This window comes from Bombina bombina, chromosome 1 (assembly GCF_027579735.1).
Source record: "Bombina bombina isolate aBomBom1 chromosome 1, aBomBom1.pri, whole genome shotgun sequence".
NCBI lineage: Eukaryota > Metazoa > Chordata > Amphibia > Anura > Bombinatoridae > Bombina > Bombina bombina.
The window spans coordinates 215,472,906-215,495,413 of NC_069499.1; the positions used below are offsets into that span (position 1 = coordinate 215,472,906).

The following is a 22,508-nucleotide window of genomic DNA, read 5'->3' on the forward strand; positions in this document are numbered from 1 at the left end:
GACTTCACTTGCATTTTTCTGCAAACAGTTCTTTCTATGCATTCCAATCTGGACTGATTTATAGACAGGAAGCTCTTGTTCCTTTGAAATCTGCTTGATATCTCAGGTCTGGTTAAACTGATTAATTTCAGCTTGCTTGCCTTTGCTGCAACAAAAGCGGACAGCTCCACCTACTGGCTATTTTAATGAAAGCACTGCTTCTCAATGCTTTTCAATAGCAGTCACATGACTGGAAAAAAGGTTGTTATTCTGAAACGGTGTAAATTGAACCGTTGTAAAACGAGGGCCACCTGTACTTATTGGTTGTCAGATGATGTGTTTTATTTCTGAGTAGATGTATGATTTTTGCCAAACGAACAATTTCATATGTTACTATAGGAAAATCTATAATTAGTGAGCATCTGCTTTTTCTCTACCAAAAATGCAAAGATCTGTGTTCACATCTGTTTAGTGCAGGGTGGAGATGGGTGTGCTATAAGTCACAGTGCGCCCTTGTCTGCTACAGAGAGGGAAGAATGCTTTGTTATCGTTTAACATATGGTTTTCCAACTCAGACACCTGTCATTACAGTTTAGTTTAGCTCATAAAGCACAGTAGTTATTTTATTTAAAGGGGCATGAATGTTGAAATTAAACTTTCATTCTTCAAATAGAACATGCAATTGTAAGAGACTTTTAACTACTCCCTGTATAAAGTGCTGCAACAGGCTGTTTTCTGTATGCTGCTCCCTTCGGCAAACATCCAGCTGATAATAAAGCAGGTGATTCTACAAGAGATATGCATTTAGTATGCATAGTTTGAGTATATCTCTTGTAGTGCCAGTCAGCTTTGAGACTGAGAGTCCCAGCCTGCACTTATTGCACCATTTTGTTTTGGTGGCCTCATAAAGCGTGAGTCCTTTTCTTCTCTAGATTTCACATATATGAACTTTACAAGATAACGTTATGTGGTGCCCCTTTTAGAGCATTTAATTGTATTACTATAATAGCCCTTTAATTATCAAATTTTGTTTTTGTAATAATGAGTATCCCTTTAATGTTACCGATTTACAAAACATATATGGAAATAGCAAGTGCAACACAGCGCTACCGTTCTCTCCATACTGAGCTAAGCTTCCTGAACATTCTACATAGTAATCGCCCCCTGCAATTTCTTTTTTGTTCTTCATAATCTTTGGAACGAAACGTATGCTTTGTGGTAGTCAGAACGCATTTGAGACTTTCTAATTTGTGACATTGTTTAGTATTTGTAGACGTTAGTAAGCCATAATTTTCTGGCCCTGCAGGCTGAGATGGAGGTAACAGAGCGCAGCCAGAAGGAAATCCTTAGGATTTAGAGTTTAGGAACAACTGTTAAACTAAGAAGGAACAGATGAGACAAAGTCAAATGTATAGCATGAAAACCTGCAAAATCTAATGCACTGACAACTGATGTCATTCTGAGAGATTACTCTGGAAGCCAGATCTATCCACCCTTCCCTCCTCTCTATTCCCCACAGATGGCTGTGAAACGAATGGTTTACATATGGATTTCTTGCATGCAGCTCTATGTGATCCGTGCGTGCTCAATTTGTTTCCAGAAACGGTTGTCTTAAAGTTAAAATGAAAAGAACATTATCCAACAAATAAATGTGCTTTAAAGGGTATATTTAAATTTGAAATGTTTACTAATTAAGGGCTAGATTATGAGCGGAGCATTATTTTGCGCCCTCGCTCACACGTTAACTTTGTTTTTTTGCACACGTCTGATTGCGCTCGTATATTTAATAATAAACTTAAGGCTAAAGCGGTCAGGTTAGCAAACATGAAGAATAGCTAACTTCAATGCATTTCATTTAAATATTAATAAAAATTATTTTAACTTATTATACATACTGTAAAATATTCTAAATAATCCATAATAAATATATATATATATATATATATATATATATATATATATATATATATATATAGAACTGTATATGAAGATGAAGGGTACTCTCAGGGTTTGTGAAATTTGCATATCAGCAAAAAATTATTTATTCATAGTTCTTAGTCACAACTTTGATAAGTCGACGTTTCAGGACAAGTAAAAACTCAAAAACGGCTAAAAGCCGTGCTCACCAGGACAGGTAATTTGATACCGGTCCTGGTGAGCACGGCTTTTAGCCGTTTTTGAGTTTTTACTTGTCCTGATGAAGGCTTCTGCGTAAGCCGAAACGTCGACTTATCAAAGTTGTGACTAAGAACTATGAATAAATAATTTTTTGCTGATATGCAAATTTCACAAACCTTGAGAGTGCCCTTCATCTTCCTATACAGTTCTACTTATTCTTTTTGAGGATTGCACCCAGGTTCGGAACTACTGGCCAAAGTCGGAGTGCTGGAACACCCGCTACTTTCAATTATATATATATATATATTTATTTATTTTACAGTATGTATAATAATTATAAATTAATAATGTGTGCAATTAACATTTTTATATCATAATTCATTTTATAATTTAAGATTTTTTTATGTCCAATAGAAATTGCAATTAACTTTCTGATGATCCCGTTTTAGTTGCGCACATGTTTTTTTATAGTAACCGTGATCTGGGCTATGTTCTTAAAGGATCAGTAAATATAACAGATTTTACATAATCAACAAATGTGGGATAAAAAAAAAATGAATGGAATAGCAATTAGTCTGAACTTCAAATGAGTAGATTTGTTTTTGACATTTCAAAATTATGTCTATTTTCACTACTCCTGTATCATGTGACAGCCATCAGCCAATCACAAATGCATATATGTATATTCTGGGAATTCTTGCACATGCTCAGTAGGAGCTGGTGACTCAAAAGTGTAATTATATATATTGGAAAGTTGTTTAAAATTGAATACTTTATCTGAATCATGAAAGTTTAATTTTGACTTGAATGCCCCTTTAATTATTTGTTAAACCATGACATTTGATTTGTGGATATATGAATTGAGCTTGTGCAAAATAAAGTAATCACAAAAAAAAATACTGTGCTAAAAACTAAGATATGCTGCACAAAATTTAGTTGCTATGTTATTCTTTTGCAATTTGGTGTCTGGCGTTCAGATTATACCTTAATAAATAGGCTATTTTAAAAATGTGTATTATGAACTTTAAACTAAATAATATTTTGTATTACAGTCACTATATGCCAAGTAATAATTGTATCTATGTTATAGCAACAGCAATCAACTTCTTAATAAGGAGTTAAAATTCAGACAGGATGATTAACCAATGGCAAGGTTTTTTTTTATTATTACATTATTTAAAGGGACATAAAACCCAAAAATTGTCTTTCATGATTTAGGTAGAACATACAATTTTAAACAACTTTCCAGTTTACTTCTATTATCAAATTTGCATCATTCTCTTGGTATCATTTGTTAATAACTGAACACATGGGTGAGGCAATGACAAATTGGTATATATATGCAGCCACCAATCAGCAGCTAGAACCTAGGTTATTTGCTGCTCCAGACCTTTCCTAGATAAACCTTCCAGCAAAGGATAAAAATAGAAGGAAGCTAATTAAATAATAGAAGTTATTTGGAAAGTTGTTTAAAACTGCATGCTCTTTCTGAATCATGAAAGAATAATTTTGGGTTACATGTCCTTTTAATTTAACAAGAGAAGTTCTCATACATGTCTATGATTAAGGCCTTTATGGCTGAAACGCGTAAGTCAGAGACATCCTATGTCTGATTTAAATTTTACATATTTCCAGTATCAAATAAAGTTAATGATTTTTAGCTTGCTTTTATCATTTTCTTCAGAGTGTATTGCAAAATACATTCCAAATTGAGCTAATAGAGTGTGGGGTCTCCTTCAGCACTGCAGCAAGATGTTTTGGAGTTACCAATTACAGGTAGCTGTGGCTTGCCAGAAGTGGCTTACAGCAATTTTATTACAGAGACAGGAGGAAAAGTGCACATGCTGTTTTCCATGCTGCTCCGGATATTATATTGTGTGTGTGTGTGTATCCACTTGCTACCTGATTTACGCTATAAAGCAGTGCTAAGGGGTTATTTCTTGTTGCACAGTAATTTATACCTTGAGCAATAGTTTATACTTTTTGTGGTGGATGCTATGTTATTCTATGCAGCTTATCACATGCTCCGTTCTTTAGTTAATTTATTCCATGTAGTAGCATACATAGGAACTGGAGAAGCCGAGGAAAACTGTACATTAACCCACTGTATTGTACCTTGATCACAGTGAATTTTTGTTCATATTGCTAAGTCATTGCGCACTAAGTATAAATTCTGCTTAGTGCGTAAGGGGTCACAAAACATAAAGGCTGTGAACCACATTGTTGAAAATAAGACACATATCGTTTGTATACCAGAGAACAGACCTACAGGACATACATATTATCAAAACAGCTTGTAAAAGTGCAAATAGTCTACTGTGTATATATTTTAGTGTTATATGGATGAAAAAAGGAGTAATCTGAACCAAATTAATTGGTTAATCCTGCATTACATATAAACCAAACTATCAACTTGTCTAAGTTAGAACTTGCTATAAGGAACTGAGAATGTTGCTTTAAAGGGACAGTCTACAATAGAATTTGTATTGTTTTAAAAGATAGATAATCCCTTTTTCTCTTGTTAAGTGTAGTCAGTCCACGGGTCATCCATTACTTATGGGATTATATCTCTTCCCCAACAGGAAGTTGCAAGAGGATCACCCAAGCAGAGCTGCTATATAGCTCCTCCCCTCACATGTCATATCCAGTCATTCTCTTGCAACCTAACTAAAGATAGGTCGTTGTGAGAGGTCTGTGGTGTTTTTAAACTTAGTTTATTTCTTCAATCAAAAGTTTGTTATTTTAAATGGCACCGGAGTGTGCTGTTTGTTTCTCAGGCAGCATTAGAAGAAGAATCTGCCTGCGTTTTCTATGATCTTAGCAGACGTAACTAAGATCCACTGGCTGTTCTCGCACATTCTGAGGAGTGAGGTAACTTCAGAAAAGGGAAATAGCATGCAGGGCCCCCCTGCAAACGAGGTATGTGCAGTAAATTATTTTTCTAAGCAATGGAATTGACTGAGAAATTACTGCTGATACCAATGTAATGTAAGTTCAGCCTTAAATGCAGTGGTAGCGACTGGTATTAGGCTGAGGAGTGTGTGTACACTGAAGTATTTTTCTAGGGAATGGAATTTGACTCAGAAAATACTGTTAATACTGAATTAATGTGTGAGCCTTAACTGCAGTAAAAGCGACTGGTAGCAGGCTTATTAATAACACTTCATAATTTTTAAAATGTATGTTCAAAACGTTTACTGGCATGTTAATCGTTTTTTGTGAGGTACTTGGTGATAAAACTTATTGGGGCATGATTTTTACCACATGGCTAACTTTTGTTCCTGCATAGAAACAGTTAACTGAGCTTCCCCACTGTTGTAATATGAGTGGGAGGGGTCTATTTTAGCGCTTTTTTGCGCAGTAAAAATTCAGTCACAATCTTCCTACTTCATCCTCCATGATCCAGGACGTCTCTAGAGAGCTCAGGGGTCTTCAAAATTCATTTTGAGGGAGGTAATCAGTCACAGCAGACCTGTGACAGTGTGTTTGACTGTGATAAAAACGTTAATTATTTTATTGTTATCCGTTTTTGGGTATTAAGGGGTTAATCATCCATTTGCTGGTGGGTGCAATCCTTTGCTAACTTAATACATTTACTGTGAAAATTTGGTTGCTATAACTAATTTAGTTCATTGTTATTTCAACTGTGACAGCTTTTTGTGCTTCTTAAAGGCACAGTAGCGTTTTTTATATTGCTTGTAAATTTATTTGAAAAGTATTTTCCAAGCTTGCTAGTCTCATTGCTAGTCTGTTTAAACATGTCTGACACAGATGAATCTGTTTGTTCAATATGTATGAAGGCCAATGTGGAGCCCCATAGAAGGTTGTGTACTAAATGCATTGATGTAACTTTAAATAAAAGTCAGTCTTTACATGCAAAGAAATTATCACCAGACAACGAGGGGGAAGTTATGCCGACTAACTCTCCTCACGTGTCAGTACCTTCGCCTCCCGCTCAGGAGGTGCGTGATTTTGTGGCGCCAAGTACATCAGGGAGGCCCTTACAAATCACTTTGCAAGACATGGCTACTGTTATGACAGAAGTATTATCTAAATTGCCAGAATTAAGAGGCAAGCGTGATAGCTCTGGGTTAAGGACAGAGCGCGCTGATGATGTGAGAGCCATGTCCGATACTGCGTCACAATTTGCAGAACATGAAGACGGAGAGCTTCATTCTGTGGGTGACGGATCTGATCCAGGGAGACTGGATTCAGAGATTTCTAATTTTAAATTTAAGCTTGAGAACCTCCGCATATTGCTAGGGGAGGTATTAGCAGCTCTGAATGATTGTAACACGGTTGCAATTCCAGAAAAATTATGTAGGTTGGATAGATACTATGCGGTACCGGTGTGTACTGACGTGTTTCCTATACCTAAAAGGCTTACAGAGATTATTAGCAAGGAGTGGGATAGACCCGCTGTGCCTTTTTCCCCTCCTCCCATATTTAGGAAAATGTTTCCTATAGACCCCACCACACGAGACTTATGGCAGACGGTCCCTAAGGTGGAGGGAGCGGTTTCTACTTTAGCTAAGCGTACCACTATCCCGGTGGAGGATAGTTGTGCCTTTTCAGATCCAATGGATAAAAAAATTAGAAGGTTACCTTAAGAAAATGTTTGTTCAACAAGGTTTTATCTTACAGCCCCTTGCATGCATTGCGCCTGTCACTGCTGCGGCGGCATTCTGGTTTGAGTCTCTGGAAGAGGCCATTCGCACAGCTCCATTGGATGAAATTATGAACAAGCTTAAAGCACTTAAGCTAGCTAACGCATTTGTTTCTGATGCCGTTGTACATTTAACCAAACTTACGGCTAAGAACTCCGGATTCGCCATCCAAGCGCACAGAGCGCTATGGCTCAAATCCTGGTCAGCTGACGTGACTTCTAAATCTAAATTGCTTAATATTCCTTTCAAAGGGCAGACCTTATTCGGGCCCGGCTTGAAAGAAATTATCGCTGACATTACGGGAGGTAAGGGCCATGCTCTACCTCAGGACAGGGCCAATTCAAAGGCCAAACAGTCTAATTTTCGTGCCTTTCGTAACCTCAAGGCAGGAGCAGCATCAACTTCCTCCGCTCCAAAACAGGAAGGAGCTGTTGCTCGTTACAGACAGGGCTGGAAAACTAACCAGTCCTGGAACAAGGGCAAGCAGGCCAGAAAACCTGCTGCTGCCCCTAAGACAGCATGAAGAGAGGGCCCCCTATCCCGAAAAGGATCTAGTGGGGGGCAGACTTTCTCTTTTCGCCCAGGCTTGGGCAAGAGATGTCCAGGATCCCTGGGCGTTGGAGATCATATCTCAGGGATATCTTCTGGACTTCAAAGCTTCTCCTCCATAAGGGAGATTTCATCTTTCAAGGTTATCAGCAAACCAAATAAAGAAAGAGGCGTTTCTATGCTGTGTACAAGACCTCTTACTAATGGGGGTGATCCACCCAGTTCCGCGGACGGGACACGGGCAAGGATTCTATTCAAATCTGTTTGTGGTTCCCAAGAAAGAGGGAACCTTCAGACCAATCTTGGACTTGAAGATCCTAAACAAATTCCTAAGAGTTCCATCATTCAAAATGGAAACTATTCGAACCATCCTACCCATGATCCAAGAGGGTCATTACATGACCACTGTGGACTTAAAGGATGCCTACCTTCACATACTGATTCACAAGGATCATTATCGGTACCTAAGATTTGCCTTCCTAGACAGGCATTACCAGTTTGTAGCTCTTCCCTTCGGGTTAGCTACGGCTCCAAGAATCTTTACAAAAGTTCTGGGCTCACTTCTGGCGGTACTAAGACCGCGAGGCATAGCGGTGGCTCCGTACCTAGATGACATTCTGATACAAGCGTCAAGTTTTCAAACTGCCAAGTCTCATACAGAGATAGTTCTGGCATTTCTGAGGTCGCATGGGTGGAAGGTGAACGTGGAAAAGAGTTCTCTATTACCACTCACAAGGGTTCCCTTCCTAGGGACTCTTATAGATTCTGTAGAGATGAAAATTTACCTGACGGAGGCCAGGTTATCAAAACTTCTAAATGCTTGCTGTGCCCTTCATTCCATTCCTCACCCGTCAGTAGCTCAGTGCATGGAAGTAATCGGCTTAATGGTAGCGGCAATGGACATAGTACCATTTGCGCGACTGCATCTCAGACCGCTGCAATTGTGCATGCTAAGTCAGTGGAATGGGGATTATTCAGATTTGTCCCCTTTACTAAATCTGGACCAAGAGACCAGAGATTCTCTTCTATGGTGGCTTTCTCGGCCCCACCTGTCCAAGGGGATGACCTTTCGCAGGCCAGATTGGACGATTGTAACAACAGACGCCAGCCTTCTAGGTTGGGGCGCAGTCTGGAATTCCCTGAAGGCTCAGGGATCATGGACTCAGGAGGAGAAACTCCTCCCAATAAATATTCTGGAGTTAAGAGCAATATTCAATGTTCTTCTAGCTTGGCCTCAGTTAGCAACTCTGAGGTTCATCAGATTTCAGTCGGACAACATCACGACTGTGGCTTACATCAATCATCAAGGGGGAACCAGGAGTTCCCTAGCGATGTTGGAAGTCTCAAAGATAATTCGCTGGGCAGAGTCTCACTCTTGCCACCTGTCAGCAATCTACATCCCAGGTGTGGAGAACTGGGAGGCGGATTTTCTAAGTCGCCAGACTTTTCATCCGGGGGAGTGGGAACTTCATCCGGAGGTCTTCACTCAACTGATTCATCGTTGGGGCAAACCAGATCTGGATCTCATGGCATCTCGCCAGAACGCCAAGCTTCCTTGCTACGGATCCAGGTCCAGGGACCCGGGAGCGGTGCTGATAGATGCTCTGACAGCCCCTTGGGTCTTCAACATGGCTTATGTGTTTCCACCATTTCCGATGCTTCCTCGACTGATTGCCAAGATCAAACAGGAGAGAGCATCGGTTATTCTGATAGCGCCTGCGTGGCCACGCAGGACCTGGTATGCAGACCTAGTGGACATGTCGTCCTGTCCACCATGGTCTCTGCCTCTGAGGCAGGACCTTCTAATTCAGGGTCCTTTCAACCATCCAAATCTAATTTCTCTGAGGCTGACTGCATGGAGATTGAACGCTTGATTCTATCAAAGCGTGGCTTCTCTGAGTCGGTTATTGATACCTTAATACAGGCTAGGAAACCTGTTACCAGAAGAATTTACCATAAGATATGGCGTAAATATTTGTATTGGTGCGAATCCAAGAGTTACTCATGGAGTAAGGTTAGGATTCCTAGGATATTGTCTTTTCTACAAGAGGGTTTAGAAAAGGGCTTATCCGCTAGTTCGTTAAAAGGACAGATCTCTGCTCTGTCTATTCTTCTACACAAGCGTCTGGCAGAAATTCCAGACGTTCAGGCTTTTTGTCAGGCTTTGGCTAGGATTAAGCCTGTGTTTAAGACTGTTGCTCCGCCGTGGAGCTTAAACTTAGTTCTTAACGTCCTGCAAGGCGTTCCATTTGAACCCCTTCATTCCATTGATATTAAGCTGTTATCTTGGAAAGTTCTGTTTTTGATGGCTATTTCCTCGGCTCGAAGAGTCTCTGAGTTATCTGCCTTACATTGTGATTCTCCTTATCTGATTTTTCATTCAGACAAGGTAGTTCTGCGTACTAAACCTGGGTTCTTACCTAAGGTAGTTTCTAACAGGAATATCAATCAAGAGATTGTTGTTCCATCATTGTGTCCTAACCCTTCTTCAAAGAAGGAACGACTTTTGCATAATCTGGACGTAGTCCGTGCCCTGAAGTTCTATTTGCAGGCAACTAAAGATTTTCGTCAAACTTCTTCCCTGTTTGTCGCTTACTCTGGACAGAGGAGAGGTCAAAAGGCTTCGGCTACCTCTCTCTCTTTTTTGCTTCGTAGCATAATACGTTTAGCCTATGAGACTGCTGGACAGCAGCCTCCTGAAAGAATTACAGCTCATTCTACTAGAGCTGTGGCTTCCACCTGGGCCTTTAAAAATGAGGCTTCTGTTGAACAGATTTGCAAGGCTGCGACTTGGTCTTCACACTTTTTCAAAGTTTTACAAATTTGACACTTTTGCTTCTTCGGAGGCTATTTTTGGGAGAAAGGTACTTCAGGCAGTGGTTCCCTCCGTTTAAAGTTCCTGCCTTGTCCCTCCCTTCATCCGTGTACTTTAGCTTTGGTATTAGTATCCCATAAGTAATGGATGACCCGTGGACTGACTACACTTAACAAGAGAAAACATAATTTATGCTTACCTGATAAATTTATTTCTCTTGTAGTGTAGTCAGTCCACGGCCCGCCCTGTCTTTTAAGGCAGATCTAAATTTTTCATTAAACTCCAGTCACCACTGCACCCTATGGTTTCTCCTTTCTCGTTTTGTTTCGGTCGAATGACTGGATATGACATGTGAGGGGAGGAGCTATATAGCAGCTCTGCTTGGGTGATCCTCTTGCAACTTCCTGTTGGGGAAGAGATATAATCCCATAAGTAATGGATGACCCGTGGACTGACTACACTACAAGAGAAATAAATTTATCAGGTAAGCATAAATTGTTATTTACCCATTCTCCAGTTATGCATAACCAACACAGTTATATTAATATACTTTTTACCTCTGTGATTACCTTGTATCTAAGCATCTTCTTACAGCCCCCTGATCACATGACTTTGTATTTATCATCTATTGACTTGCATTTAGTACTGTGTTGTGCTAAATCTTAAATAACTCCTCGGGGTTACGATATTCATATAATGTCCAGATGCAGTTTCTCAATGCAATCTATACCTCTCCTTTTTTCCACGAAGCCCTAGGAGTTCCAATCCGTAACTCCTGACCTCCACTGCAATTTATACATATATACTCAGTGAAATGTAAACAACGATCTGCTAATCTGCTTCCATTAACATACAAATGTGTATGCTGATTGGGTATCTCACTCACATGACGCTGTTGTAACTACCTGCGTGCACCATGGCATATGATAGGATTAGGAATAATGAAGGGTACCCCCCTCAACCTATCACTGTATGGCATCACCGCACAGGCTACCAATGACCATTAGGGGAGGGGGTTGTATATTGTTTAATACGGCATGATTCCGGCAGCTCGCACCCCGTCTGAAGAAGCGTTATGTGAAACGCACGTCAGGGAATCAGCATGAGAGCTCTGTCTCTCTCTCTTTTTTTTTTTTTTTTTTAATTTGCCAACCATGCTTGATTTCTGTTTGTGCCTGAACAATACTGGGAAAGGATGTTATGGCCAATGAGCGTTATCTGCTGAGCTTACATTAACTTTAATTTGAGCTCCCGGGTTAAAGGAACATAGCTTATTTTGAATTCAGCGATACGCCTTGTTACCTATATACTCTGCTCTGGTTGTGTGCTTTTAATCCATTTTGTGTCTGTGTTTGTATGACTGATAAACTTATTACAAATTATATGTATGTGGTACTGATAGTATAACTTTTACTTCAAATGGTGGTGATATTTCAATTGTATAAAACAGGGTAAGGCACACTTTTCTCTTTATATGCCTTTGTACAATTACATTGTAATTGTGAACTCAATGTTATCTATATGACCCACATGAACTAGCAGTCTCCTGTTGTGAAAAACTAATTAAAAAAGCATGTGATAAGGAGGCTTTCTGTAGTGGCTTAGAAACGGGCAGAAATTTAGAGGTTTAAATGTTATAAAGTATATTAATATATCAATGTTGGTTGTGCAAAGCTGGAGAATGGGTAGTAAAGGCGTTATCTATCTTTTTTTTTAAACAGTAACAATTTTAGTGTAGATTTTCCCTTTAAGGCCATTTTCTAATAAATTGTGAAAAATGGAAATGGATGGAACAAAGTCTGTTTAACGTGCAGAAAAGGTATTTCTATGCACAGGATATTATGCATTTTTATGGACATTCTAAAACCCGAATGTAAACTTCTTCAAATATTGTGCTAGAAAATAGCATTTCCTTTTATTTAATGTTGATTAAATGCATTAATAAATTATATATGGTTGTTAGCACTGCGGAATCTGTTGGCGCTCTACAAATAACCGATAATAATAATAATATTTTTATAAACTTATAGTAATTGCAGCACTTACAAATTATTTTAGTTATTACTATGTTATTTATCTGTGGGCTACATGACTCTAGCTACATTATGTTCATATTTTATTCTTAATAACCTATACTGAATATTATTTACAGGATGGGGAAAAATATCTTCAGTAGAAACCCAAAGCTCCACCACATTCACATCAGACACATTATCCTGTCATAATAAGGACCAGAAGCCTCAAGAACTTGATCATTGTGTGAAGCAACATGTAAACCATGAAGTTGCTGGTCCTGAACACCCGGGGAAAGCTACAATTGTTGACAATGAGTTTCCTGTTACAGACAGCCTTAACAGTACATCTCCTTCTCAAGGTCCTTTAAGAACCACAGCTGAAATCACTGCAGAAGATGAGACGTCAGAGTCATCAATAGACCCTTTAGTAGCAACCACTATGAGAGTTAAGGAAGCTCTTGCTCTACATGCTTCTTGTGATAGCAAAAGTAACTCTAGCACTTCCAGTAGTACGAATCCTACATCTGACCTGGGAAACTCATCAGATGAGCTTAACTGCAAATTCCGTTTACAGAGACTTGACTCGTCCTCTTCATCAGCGGATACGAATGCACCTAGCCCAATTTTGATTCCTACTTTAGCAACAAAGTATTCATCCTGTACAATGCCTTTGACCTCAACTTCTTCGATACAGTTGCATTTTCCAGTAAGAGAATTTAGCTTAGGGACCAGCATGACTTTACCAAAAGTCAGAACCCCTTCTATCCCCAGAGACAGTATTCAGCTTGCAAAAAAACATTATAGTCAACCACAACCAGGAGCAGATCGATTTCACCATATTGTTAATATTGATATCTGCTCCTTTAAGCCAATTGCCTTGCCGCAGCAGACTATACAAGCTGAGGAAACTGATATTGATGATGTGCCTGAAAAGATGGATATGGAGGAGTCGCCATGTGGTTCTGTAGACAAGGACATGAATCAAACTGCTGAGGAGCTATTAAATGAGTTTGAGAACTGTGAGAACAGTACCATGGAGCCAGGAAGTAAACCTCCAACACCACCACTACATAGATTCCCATCTTGGGTAAGATGCTTTTGAAATACTAGTACTAAGTATTCCTACATAACATCATCATCCTACCTAAAAAAATAAAACAAAGAGTAACTAGGCATATCAGGATGTCAAAGGGAGGATTTATTTGATATAGGACGATTTAGATTCTGGGGGACTTTACCCCTATTCTATCTTGACACACTGTGTTCAAAGACCATATATAATGATGTTATCATGCTGCATCCATTTTTAACGTATTCACATACCAATATATTGCCAAGAAAAAGGAAAAATAATTCAGAGAGGGATTGTGTTTGCTCACGTAAATTTAAAATACAGTAATCATCTTTACTGCAGATTTTTGTTAAATGTATCCTGGTATGCCTTTTAGTGTTTTGTTTTCATTCCAATGGACTCATTAATAAATATGCTTTGGGTGCATGTGTTTTTAATCTTTGTTTCTATTCTGCCTGTTTTTAAATAACTGAAACCTTGAATTTCGTCTATTTTCTTCCATATTGCACTCGTCTTTGGAGCTCTCTTATGTACTTTTGAGGTGAAAACGTTCTCTCATCTTGTTTTCTTACTTTTCTTAAGTAAACTAGTTTTAAGTTTTTAATCACTTGGAGAAATAGCAGATTCACAGGAAAATATGAAGAAAAATATTGTACTTTATTATTCTTTGACAGAGGTGAGAACCTGTATGTTGGGCTATTTTAAAAAAAAAATATGTATGCACTTAGGATGTAGTGACTATCTTTCCTAACTGTTGACAGACCTGCTATCCCTCTCATTCCAGACTTAAACAAGTGTTTGATACATTTGATAGTCTTTAAACTCTAACAATTCCCCAGCTTTTTGTATACACAAATATGTTTGAAAATGTTTACTCTTCCCTCTCCTTTATAGAAGAATTTTTTTTACTTAAAAGTAATACTATATACACTGCAAGTATCTATATTATTTATCTGTAGATCATCTGAATGGTCCTATTGGGTTTTTGCTGTCTCTAACAGATTTGTAACTTATGGACCAAGAGTCAATGCTAAATCCAATATGTAGTTTTTATTTTTTTCAGGGAAACAAAGAAGAGAAATATCATATATAAAAAAACAGTTTTAAATTGATTATTGCTGTTCCTTGATATGTATTTATATGCTGCATCTAGGAAAGCCGTATCTATGCTGTAGCCAAGTTTGGGATGAGACTTTCTGAAGGAAGTTTTGGAAATGAACCTCCTGGTCCTTGTAAGTATGAAGCCACTGCTGATCCATATGTACTATCTATTAAGTGTTATAAGAAAGTTTACAAACCTTTTAAATATATATAAGCTTGTTGGACATCCCATTCCAAAACCATGGACATTTAATGATGGAGTTGCAGCAACTCTTCTGGGAAGGCTGTCCACTAGATTTTTGAGTGTGTCTGTGAGGGTTGCATTAAGTGTTACATTTCATCTTAATGGTGTTCAATGAGGTTGAGGTCAGGGCTCTGTGCAGGCCACTAGAGTTCTTCCACACCAAACTTGTCAAAACATATCTTCATGAACCTTGCTTTGTGCACAGGGGCACAGTCATGCTGAAACAGGAATAGGCCTTCTCCAAATTGTTACCACATAGTTGGAAGCACCCAGTTGTCTAAAATGTTTTTGTATTCTGTAGGATTAAGATGGCCCTTCACTGGAACTAAGGGGCATAGCCCAAACCCTGTAAAACAGACCTAGACCATTATCCCTCATCCGCCAAACTTTACAGTAGATACTAAGCATTCTGGTAGGTTACATTCTCCTGGCATCCGCCACATGCACATTTCTTACATCAAGCTGCCATTTAGCCACCAATCAGCAAGAGCTACCCATGTACTGAACCAAAAATGGGCTGGCCCCTAAACTTTTCAAATAAAGATACCAAGAGAACAAAGAAAAATAATAGGAGTAAATTAGAAAGTTGCTTAAGATTGCATGCTTTATCTAAATCATGAAAGAAAAAAACTTTGGTTTCATATACCTTTTTAATAAGGGGAACCTCACATCGCCTAGGTATTCAATATTGCAGGATATGAAACCACAAGCTTCTACAATCGTATTCACCCTTTTGATCCCTGCCCTTTGTCTGTATCTAAACCCTAACAGCAACTCCCTGCTTTGCGTTGATGATTAAAGTTCTAGGTCCCACTGCCCACATATTACTCATTACTTCCCAGATTTCACCTAGAACCCTAAACTTTGTCACCTCTTCCCAACGCAATAAGTCCTTCTCACCTAAGGGAAGACACTCAACCATCCCTAATATTAAAGGGATCCCACAGCTTAATGGCATACAGACCTCAACTAAAAGATCTACACAACTCAACCTCCACTAGCATCCACTCTGCACAAAACATAACAATAATTACCTTATTCCTAGTTCCAGAGTTGTTATTTCTTTCCTAAGATATGGTGAGTCCACAGAATAATCAATTACTAGTGGGAATATCACTCCTGGCCAGCAGGAGGAAGCAAGGAGCACTACAGCAAAGTTGCTATATATGTCACTTCCCTTACCCATAATCCACAGTCATTCTCTTTGCCTGCGGTGCAGGTGCAGTTTTGGTGTCTGATCTACAATCAAGATTTTTTATTTTAAAGCAAAGTAAATTTGCTCTGATCTTTCTAAAGGATCTATTCTTAGCCCATCTCAGTCTCTTCAGTAGGACAGTGGTCGCTTTTGAGCAATTGGGAACTTGTGGGGTACAATCCTCACTGCATTTTCCCAAAACATTTTGCTGCCCTATTTAAATAGCCTGAGTAGGTTTACTCAGTCTTTCTGTATTTCCACAGGTCCATGTGAGGAATAGCATCCTCTCAAACCAGGTGAACTGTCCTATTGCCGGACAGATAAATGTTAAGGTAAGTGCCAGTTTTATTTTTCTATGTAAGCAGGGAAAAATTTGGCACTTATTCAGCTTTTTTGTCAGTTGTAAGACCGCCCCTTTTAGGGGAGGTTCTAATTCTTTGCTGTCAGAGCTTTTTTTGGCGCTTTTCTTCACTTCCTGTAGAGTGAGGTGCGCATATTTCAGATGTCTTCTGTTTCGAAGCCTTCTTGCTGTTTCTGCTTCACTGGAATCCGGATTGTAAACGGGATCATTTTTTTCCTCAGTTTGCTGCGGGTTACAGGACAGGTAGGGCACCTCATTAATTCTACTAAGGTGTATAGTATTGCCTGTGGTATGTTTTTGTTGATTTAGTAAATTTAAAAAGAACATTTATTTATGAACGTTTTTTTGTTCTGTATGATATCCTTTGTTAAAAGATAAAAAAAAAAGTTAGTCCCTGAGCCATCATTAGCTAATGTGGATGCTGTTCAGGAGCCTCCTGTTTCAGATGTGCCGCAGTTGTCTCCTCAAGCGTCCCAATCCTATTCATCTGCACATGCAGTGCCCTGCGTTTCTTCTCATGCTCCGTCTGGGGTTACTTTGCAAGATATTGCTGCCCAGGTATCCTCTGTGGTATCTGAGGTGCTTTCTGCTTTTCCCATACTGCAGGAAAAACTCAAAAGGAAATTTAAAGAAACAGTAACTAAGGTTTCTGATCCTGAAGTGGCCAATCAAAGTATTTCCTCTGCATCTGAGGGTGAAATCTTGGATTTAGGCAGTATAATTCCTTCTGCTGAAGCTGAAGTTGTGTCCTTCAGATTTAAGCTAGAACACCTCCGCTTGTTACTTAAGGAGGTTTTGGCTACCTTGGATGACTCTGATACTACTATCGTTGTTAACCCTAAGAAGTCTAGTAATATGAACAAGTATTTTGATGTTCCCTCTGCGGTGGAGGTATTTCCTGTTCCAGACCGTGCTTCTGAGATTATTCAACGGGAGTGGGAGAGACCTGGTAGACCTTTTTCTCCATCTACTATTTTTAAGAAAATGCTTCCTATAGCTGACTCTATTAAAGAGTCATGGCAAACGGTTCCTAAGGTGGAAGGAGCTATTTCCACTTTGGCTAAGAAGACCACTATTCCCATAGAGGATAGTTATTCCTTTAAGGATCCAATGGATAAGAAATTGGAGGCATTATTAAAGAAAATGTATGTTCACCAAGGTCTTCAATGGCAGCCTGAGGTGTGTATTGCTACTGTTACCAGCGCTGCAGCTTACTGGATTGATCCCTTGTCTGATTCTATTCAGAAAGATACTCCTCTTGAGGAGATCCAGGACAGAATTAAGGCTCTTAAATTAGCTAATTCCTTTATTACGGATGCTTCCTTACAGGTCATTAAACTAGGAGCAAAAATGTCTGGTTTTGCGGTCCTAGCTCGCAGAGCCCTTTGGTTAAAATCCTGGTCTGCGGATGTTTCTTCTAAATCTAAGTTATTAGCTATTCCCTACAAGGGTAAGATCTTGTTTGGGTCTGGTTTGGCTGAAATTATTTCAGATGTCACAGGAGGAAAGGGATTTTTTCTTCCTCAGGATGAGAAGAATAAGCAGAAAGGGCATCAGAGTAATTTTCGTTCCTTTCATAACTTTAGAGGTAAACCTTCCACTTCCTCTTCCAAGCAGGAACTATCCAAGTCTTCCTGGAAGTCTGGTCAGTCTTGGAACAAGGGAAAACAGTCTAAGAAACCTGCGGCCAACTCCAAGTCAGCATGAAGGGTCAGCCCCCGATCCAGGAATGAATCTAGTAGGAGCAGGCTTTCTCAATTTGCTCAGGATTGGATACGAGATGACCCAGACCTGTGGGCCATGGAAATTGTATCTCTTGAGAGGTTTATTCTCTCAAGATTATCTGTAGACCAGATAAAGAGAGAGGCGTTCTTAAATTGTATCAAGAATCTTTTTTCCCTGGGAATTATAGTTCCAGTTCCTCCGCAGGAACAGGGTCTGGGATTTTATTCAAATCTGTTTGTGGTTCCCAAGAAAGAGGGGACTTTCAGACCTTTTTTAGACCTAAAGTGTTTAAACAAGTTCCTCAGAGTACCGTCTTTCAAGATGGAGACTATACGTTCCATTCTTCCTTTGGTACAAGAGGGTCGGTTTATGACAACCATAGACTTAAATGATTACTTTCTGTTATAATTTTTAAGCTAAACAACTAACATATTAAAGTTAATAAACATTAATTAAAACCTCCTGACCTATATTTTCTCCAAAACGAAGTTTCATAACGTTCTAAAAGTTATCTTTTATTCGCCGATGATGTTATCCTGCCCACTATTTTCAGCACTGCATGTTCTAAATACTTAAACCAATAACTTTGTGTTTAAAGCACCATTTTGAAACCTAGGTATTGTAAACGGATTGGTACAGAGCAAAGGATACCCACGGAGTGGGTTTGGAAAACAATTAAATTTGCAGACAAGATTTCTGATATACGGTAGAGATATGTTAATGAAATGCTATTGATAAAAAGTGTATTTGGGGCAGTTAGTTAGCAACAGGCATAGAAAATATTTACTTACAGTGGCCCTTTAAAGGATGCGTACCTTCATGTTCCCATTCACCGGGATCATCACAAGTTTCTAAGGTTTGCTTTCTTAGACAATCATTTTCAGTTTGTGGCTCTTCCATTTGGCCTTGCCACAGCTCCCAGAATTTTCTCAAAGGTCCTGGGGGTTCTTTTGGCAGTGATCCTGTCTCAGGGCATTGCAGTAGCACCTGGACGACATTCTGGTTCAGGTGCCGTCTTTTCCACAAGCAAACTCTCATACGGAGATCATGTTGTCTTTTCTTCGCTCCCACGGTTGGAAGGTGAATCTGGGAAAGAGTTCTCTGAATCCAGCCACAAGAGTAGTCTTTTTAGGGACCATAATAGACTCCCTACTAATGAAGATATTTCTGACAGAGGTCAGAAAAACAAAGATTTTCGGCTCTTGTCTTGTCCTTCAGTCCTCTCCTTGGCCGTCAGTGGCTCTATGTATGGAATTTATTGGTCAGATGGTAGCTTCCATGGACATCATTCTGTTTGCTCGGTTCCATCTCAGACCTCTGCAGTTATGCATGTTAAGGCAATGGAACGGGAACTATGCGGATTTGTCTCTGCAAATAGTTCTGGATCAGGCAACAAGGGACTCTCTTCTGTGGTGGTTGTTTCAGGAACACCTCTCTCCCAGGGAACTTTCTTTCGCAGACCTTCCTGGGTGATCGTGACCACGGATGCCAGCCTTCTAGGTTGGGGAGCAATTTGGGGGTCATTGAAGATTCAGAAAGTCTTTGGACTCAGGAGGAGTCAGTTCTCCCTATAAACATTCTAGAACTGAGAGTGATTTTTAATGATTTACTGGCCTGGCCTCAGTTAGCCTTTGCCCGGTTTATCAGGTTCCAGTCAAACAACATAACATCAGTGGCGTACATCAACCACCAGGGGGGAACTCGGAGTTCCTTGGCCATGACAGAGGTGGCCCGGATAATCCAGTGGGTGGAGTCTCACAACTGTTGTCTTTCTGCGATCCACATCTCAGGAGTGGACAATTGGGAGGTGGATTTTCTGAGCCGACAGACCTTTCATCCGGGGGAGTGGGAACTCCATCTGGAAGTATTTTCCAGTTTAATCCTCAATTGGGGGCAACCAGAACTGGATCTCATGGCTTCTCAGCAGAATGCCAAGCTTCTGAGGTACGGCTTGAGATCAAGGGATCCACAGGCTTTCTTGATAGATGCTCTGACAGTCTCTTGGAATTTCAGTCTAGCTTACATATTTCTTTTCGTCAGTCTTCTGCTTTATTTGTTTCTTTTCTGGGAAGCTACGGCTATTTCTCTTTCTCTTTGGCTAAGGAGTTTTATTTGTTTGGCCTATGAGACTGCTGGACAGCAACCTCCTGAGAGAATCACTGCTCATTCCACAAGGGCTGTTTCTTCTTCCTGGGCATTTAAAAATTAAGCTTCTGTGGAACAGATTTGCAAGGCTGCAACTTGGTTCTCTTTGCATACTTTTTCAAAGTTTTATAAATTTGATACTTTTGCCTTGGCTGAGGCTTCTTTTTGGAGAAGGGTTCTTCAGGCAGTGGTGCCTTCTGTTTAGGTCTACCTGTCTTGTCCCTCCCTTATCATCTGGGTCCTCTAGCTTTGGTATTGATTCCCACTAGTAATTGATGATTCCGTGGACTCACCATATCTTAGGAAAGAAAACATAATTTATGCTTACCTGATAAATATTTATTTCCGGATATGGTGAGTCGCCCACCCTTTATTTAAGACAGTTATTTTTTCAAAAACCTCAGGCAACTCTACACTTTTGTGTTATCTTCTTTTTCCATTTTTTTTTTTTTTTTACATTTGTTCATAAACACAGAGAAAATAGAATGAAAGAAAGTATCATGCATCTATTCGCAACCAACAATAAATGTTTAACAGTTCTAGAAGGGAGTTTTTATTTGAGGAGTCAAGAGTCTATGGGTGGATGAGTTTGAAGAATTAAACGTAACATTTTACTTTCCTTACTTTTTACCATGAGCGTTTGGCTGTCTAAGTTTGTGATTCAGTTTAAATACATGGATAGCTGGAGCTAAAATTTCTCTTATTTTTAACTTTGGTGCACCTGATATTTTTAAGGACTTAGTTCAAAGTTTTAAAAGAGGATTTTTACCTGTTATATGGGTTGCATCTAAAAGCGTGCATTTTGCAATGTATTTCAGTTTTTATTATTGGCATTTTTTAAAGATGTTCCCATAGTGAGAAAAAAAACCTTCCTTTTATACTTTTGGACTGTGTCTCTGTCCACTAAAATAGCTGTAAGAGTTTTGTTTATCAACCAGTGAATTTCTATCCCACGACGGATATAAAAAAAATAAAAAATAAATGCTGTTTGTTAATAAAATCAGAATAAGCCTCTTTAACCCAACCATTTCGTATTATAAAAATTAAGTAGTTCTTCCACAAGCATGATAAACATTTTTGGAGTTGTTAGTGTCATTTTGCTCTGATTTATGAAATTTTTTGCAGTGGCCTGTTATGCTTTAATTTCTATGAGCTAACCTGTCATTTTTTGATTTGTTGTAGATTCAAGTGTGATGTACTGTCCACCTCCAAGTCCATTTGCTTACCTTATCTACAAGAACTCTACTGCGCCAGTCTATACAACACTAAAGGGTGTAAGTGTCCTTCATCCAATAAATATATATCGCTTCATGAAAAAAATATGTATAACAAGGAATGAGCCAGCCTCTTCCACTAGCTAGGAGGTAGTTTTATCCGTTAAAGGGACATGAAACCCCAAAATCTTCCTTCATGATTCAGATAGATCATAACATGTTAAACACCTTTCCAATTTACTCCTATTATCGATTTTGCTTCGTTTTATTGGTATCCTCTTTTGAAGGAACACTAATGCACTTCTGGGAGCTAGCTGAAAGCCAATAGAAAGAGGCATATATGTGCAGGCACCAATCAGCTGCGTCTGAACCTACTAAGGTATACTTTTAAACCAAGGGTACAAAGAGAATGAAACAAATTAAATAACAGAAAGTTGAATGCTTTATCTGAATCCTAAAAGAAAACAATTGGAACTTCATGTCAGTTTAACTGAACTACAGAGATTCCCTATATTGAAAATATGGTTTTCAGCTTGTTTATTTGTTTTTTATTACTACAACATTAAAGCGTTGTATTCAAAAGCTTTAAATACCTCTTTGTTGTCTGGTCATTAGCAGATATCAGAGTGTTTAATAGGTTGAACAGATTTCTCTAAACTCTTGTAGCACTTGTACAATAATACATATTTAATCTGAAGCTGCAGTCCTTCTCCTTATATCATTTTTACATTGTTTTATAAAACTAAATGGACATTCGAATGTAGAAAACAGGTGTCCTCTCTTGTCAGTGCTAGATTTCATAGCCTACTGTAATTTAGTAACATTGTTTGTTAAGGTGGTTATTTTCCTCCTCATACTCTGTGTCTTTTAAAGCTTGACATGCGATCGGTACCTAATGCAGATGAAAAGAATATATAGTAACATAGGTGGAAATATTATTTTAGAAAGCCACTCAGATCAGCAGTGTTCCATTCTTGGATGAGTCGTCGGGGTCTGAGGATGACAACACCTCACATGCCAGTTTGAGAACGTCTATTGCGGGGTCAGAAGTAAAGAAGAACAGTGTGCCAGGAAGCCCGAGAGCCATGAAAAGAGGTAAAACGTGCAGAAATGATTTCTTAGCTCATGTGTTGCAATAGTTATTCCCTCCTAGAACCAACATGTTTTAGTATCAGATATGCTGGCTTATAAGGTATTTGCAGTTTATTTTAGCGTTGCCAATTGTATCCTTGTTAATTTCTCATTGGTACAAATAGTACTAATCTTTTCCTCATTGGCAGGGCCTTAGACCTGTCCTTTTCCCTTTAC

At 39.1% G+C, this 22,508-nt stretch overlaps 1 protein-coding gene across 1 annotated transcript in view; it reads left to right on the forward strand.

Annotated features, from left to right (window-relative positions):
* The window catches only part of PLEKHH1 (pleckstrin homology, MyTH4 and FERM domain containing H1), a 260,142-nt gene that overhangs the window by 141,632 nt on the left and 96,002 nt on the right, over positions 1-22,508 (forward strand). The window contains exons 7-10 of the mRNA XM_053697836.1: positions 12,281-13,230; positions 14,369-14,447; positions 21,169-21,260; positions 22,145-22,295. Coding sequence (XP_053553811.1) covers positions 12,281-13,230; positions 14,369-14,447; positions 21,169-21,260; positions 22,145-22,295 — 1,272 coding nt within the window. The remainder of the gene's footprint in view (positions 1-12,280; positions 13,231-14,368; positions 14,448-21,168; positions 21,261-22,144; positions 22,296-22,508) is intronic.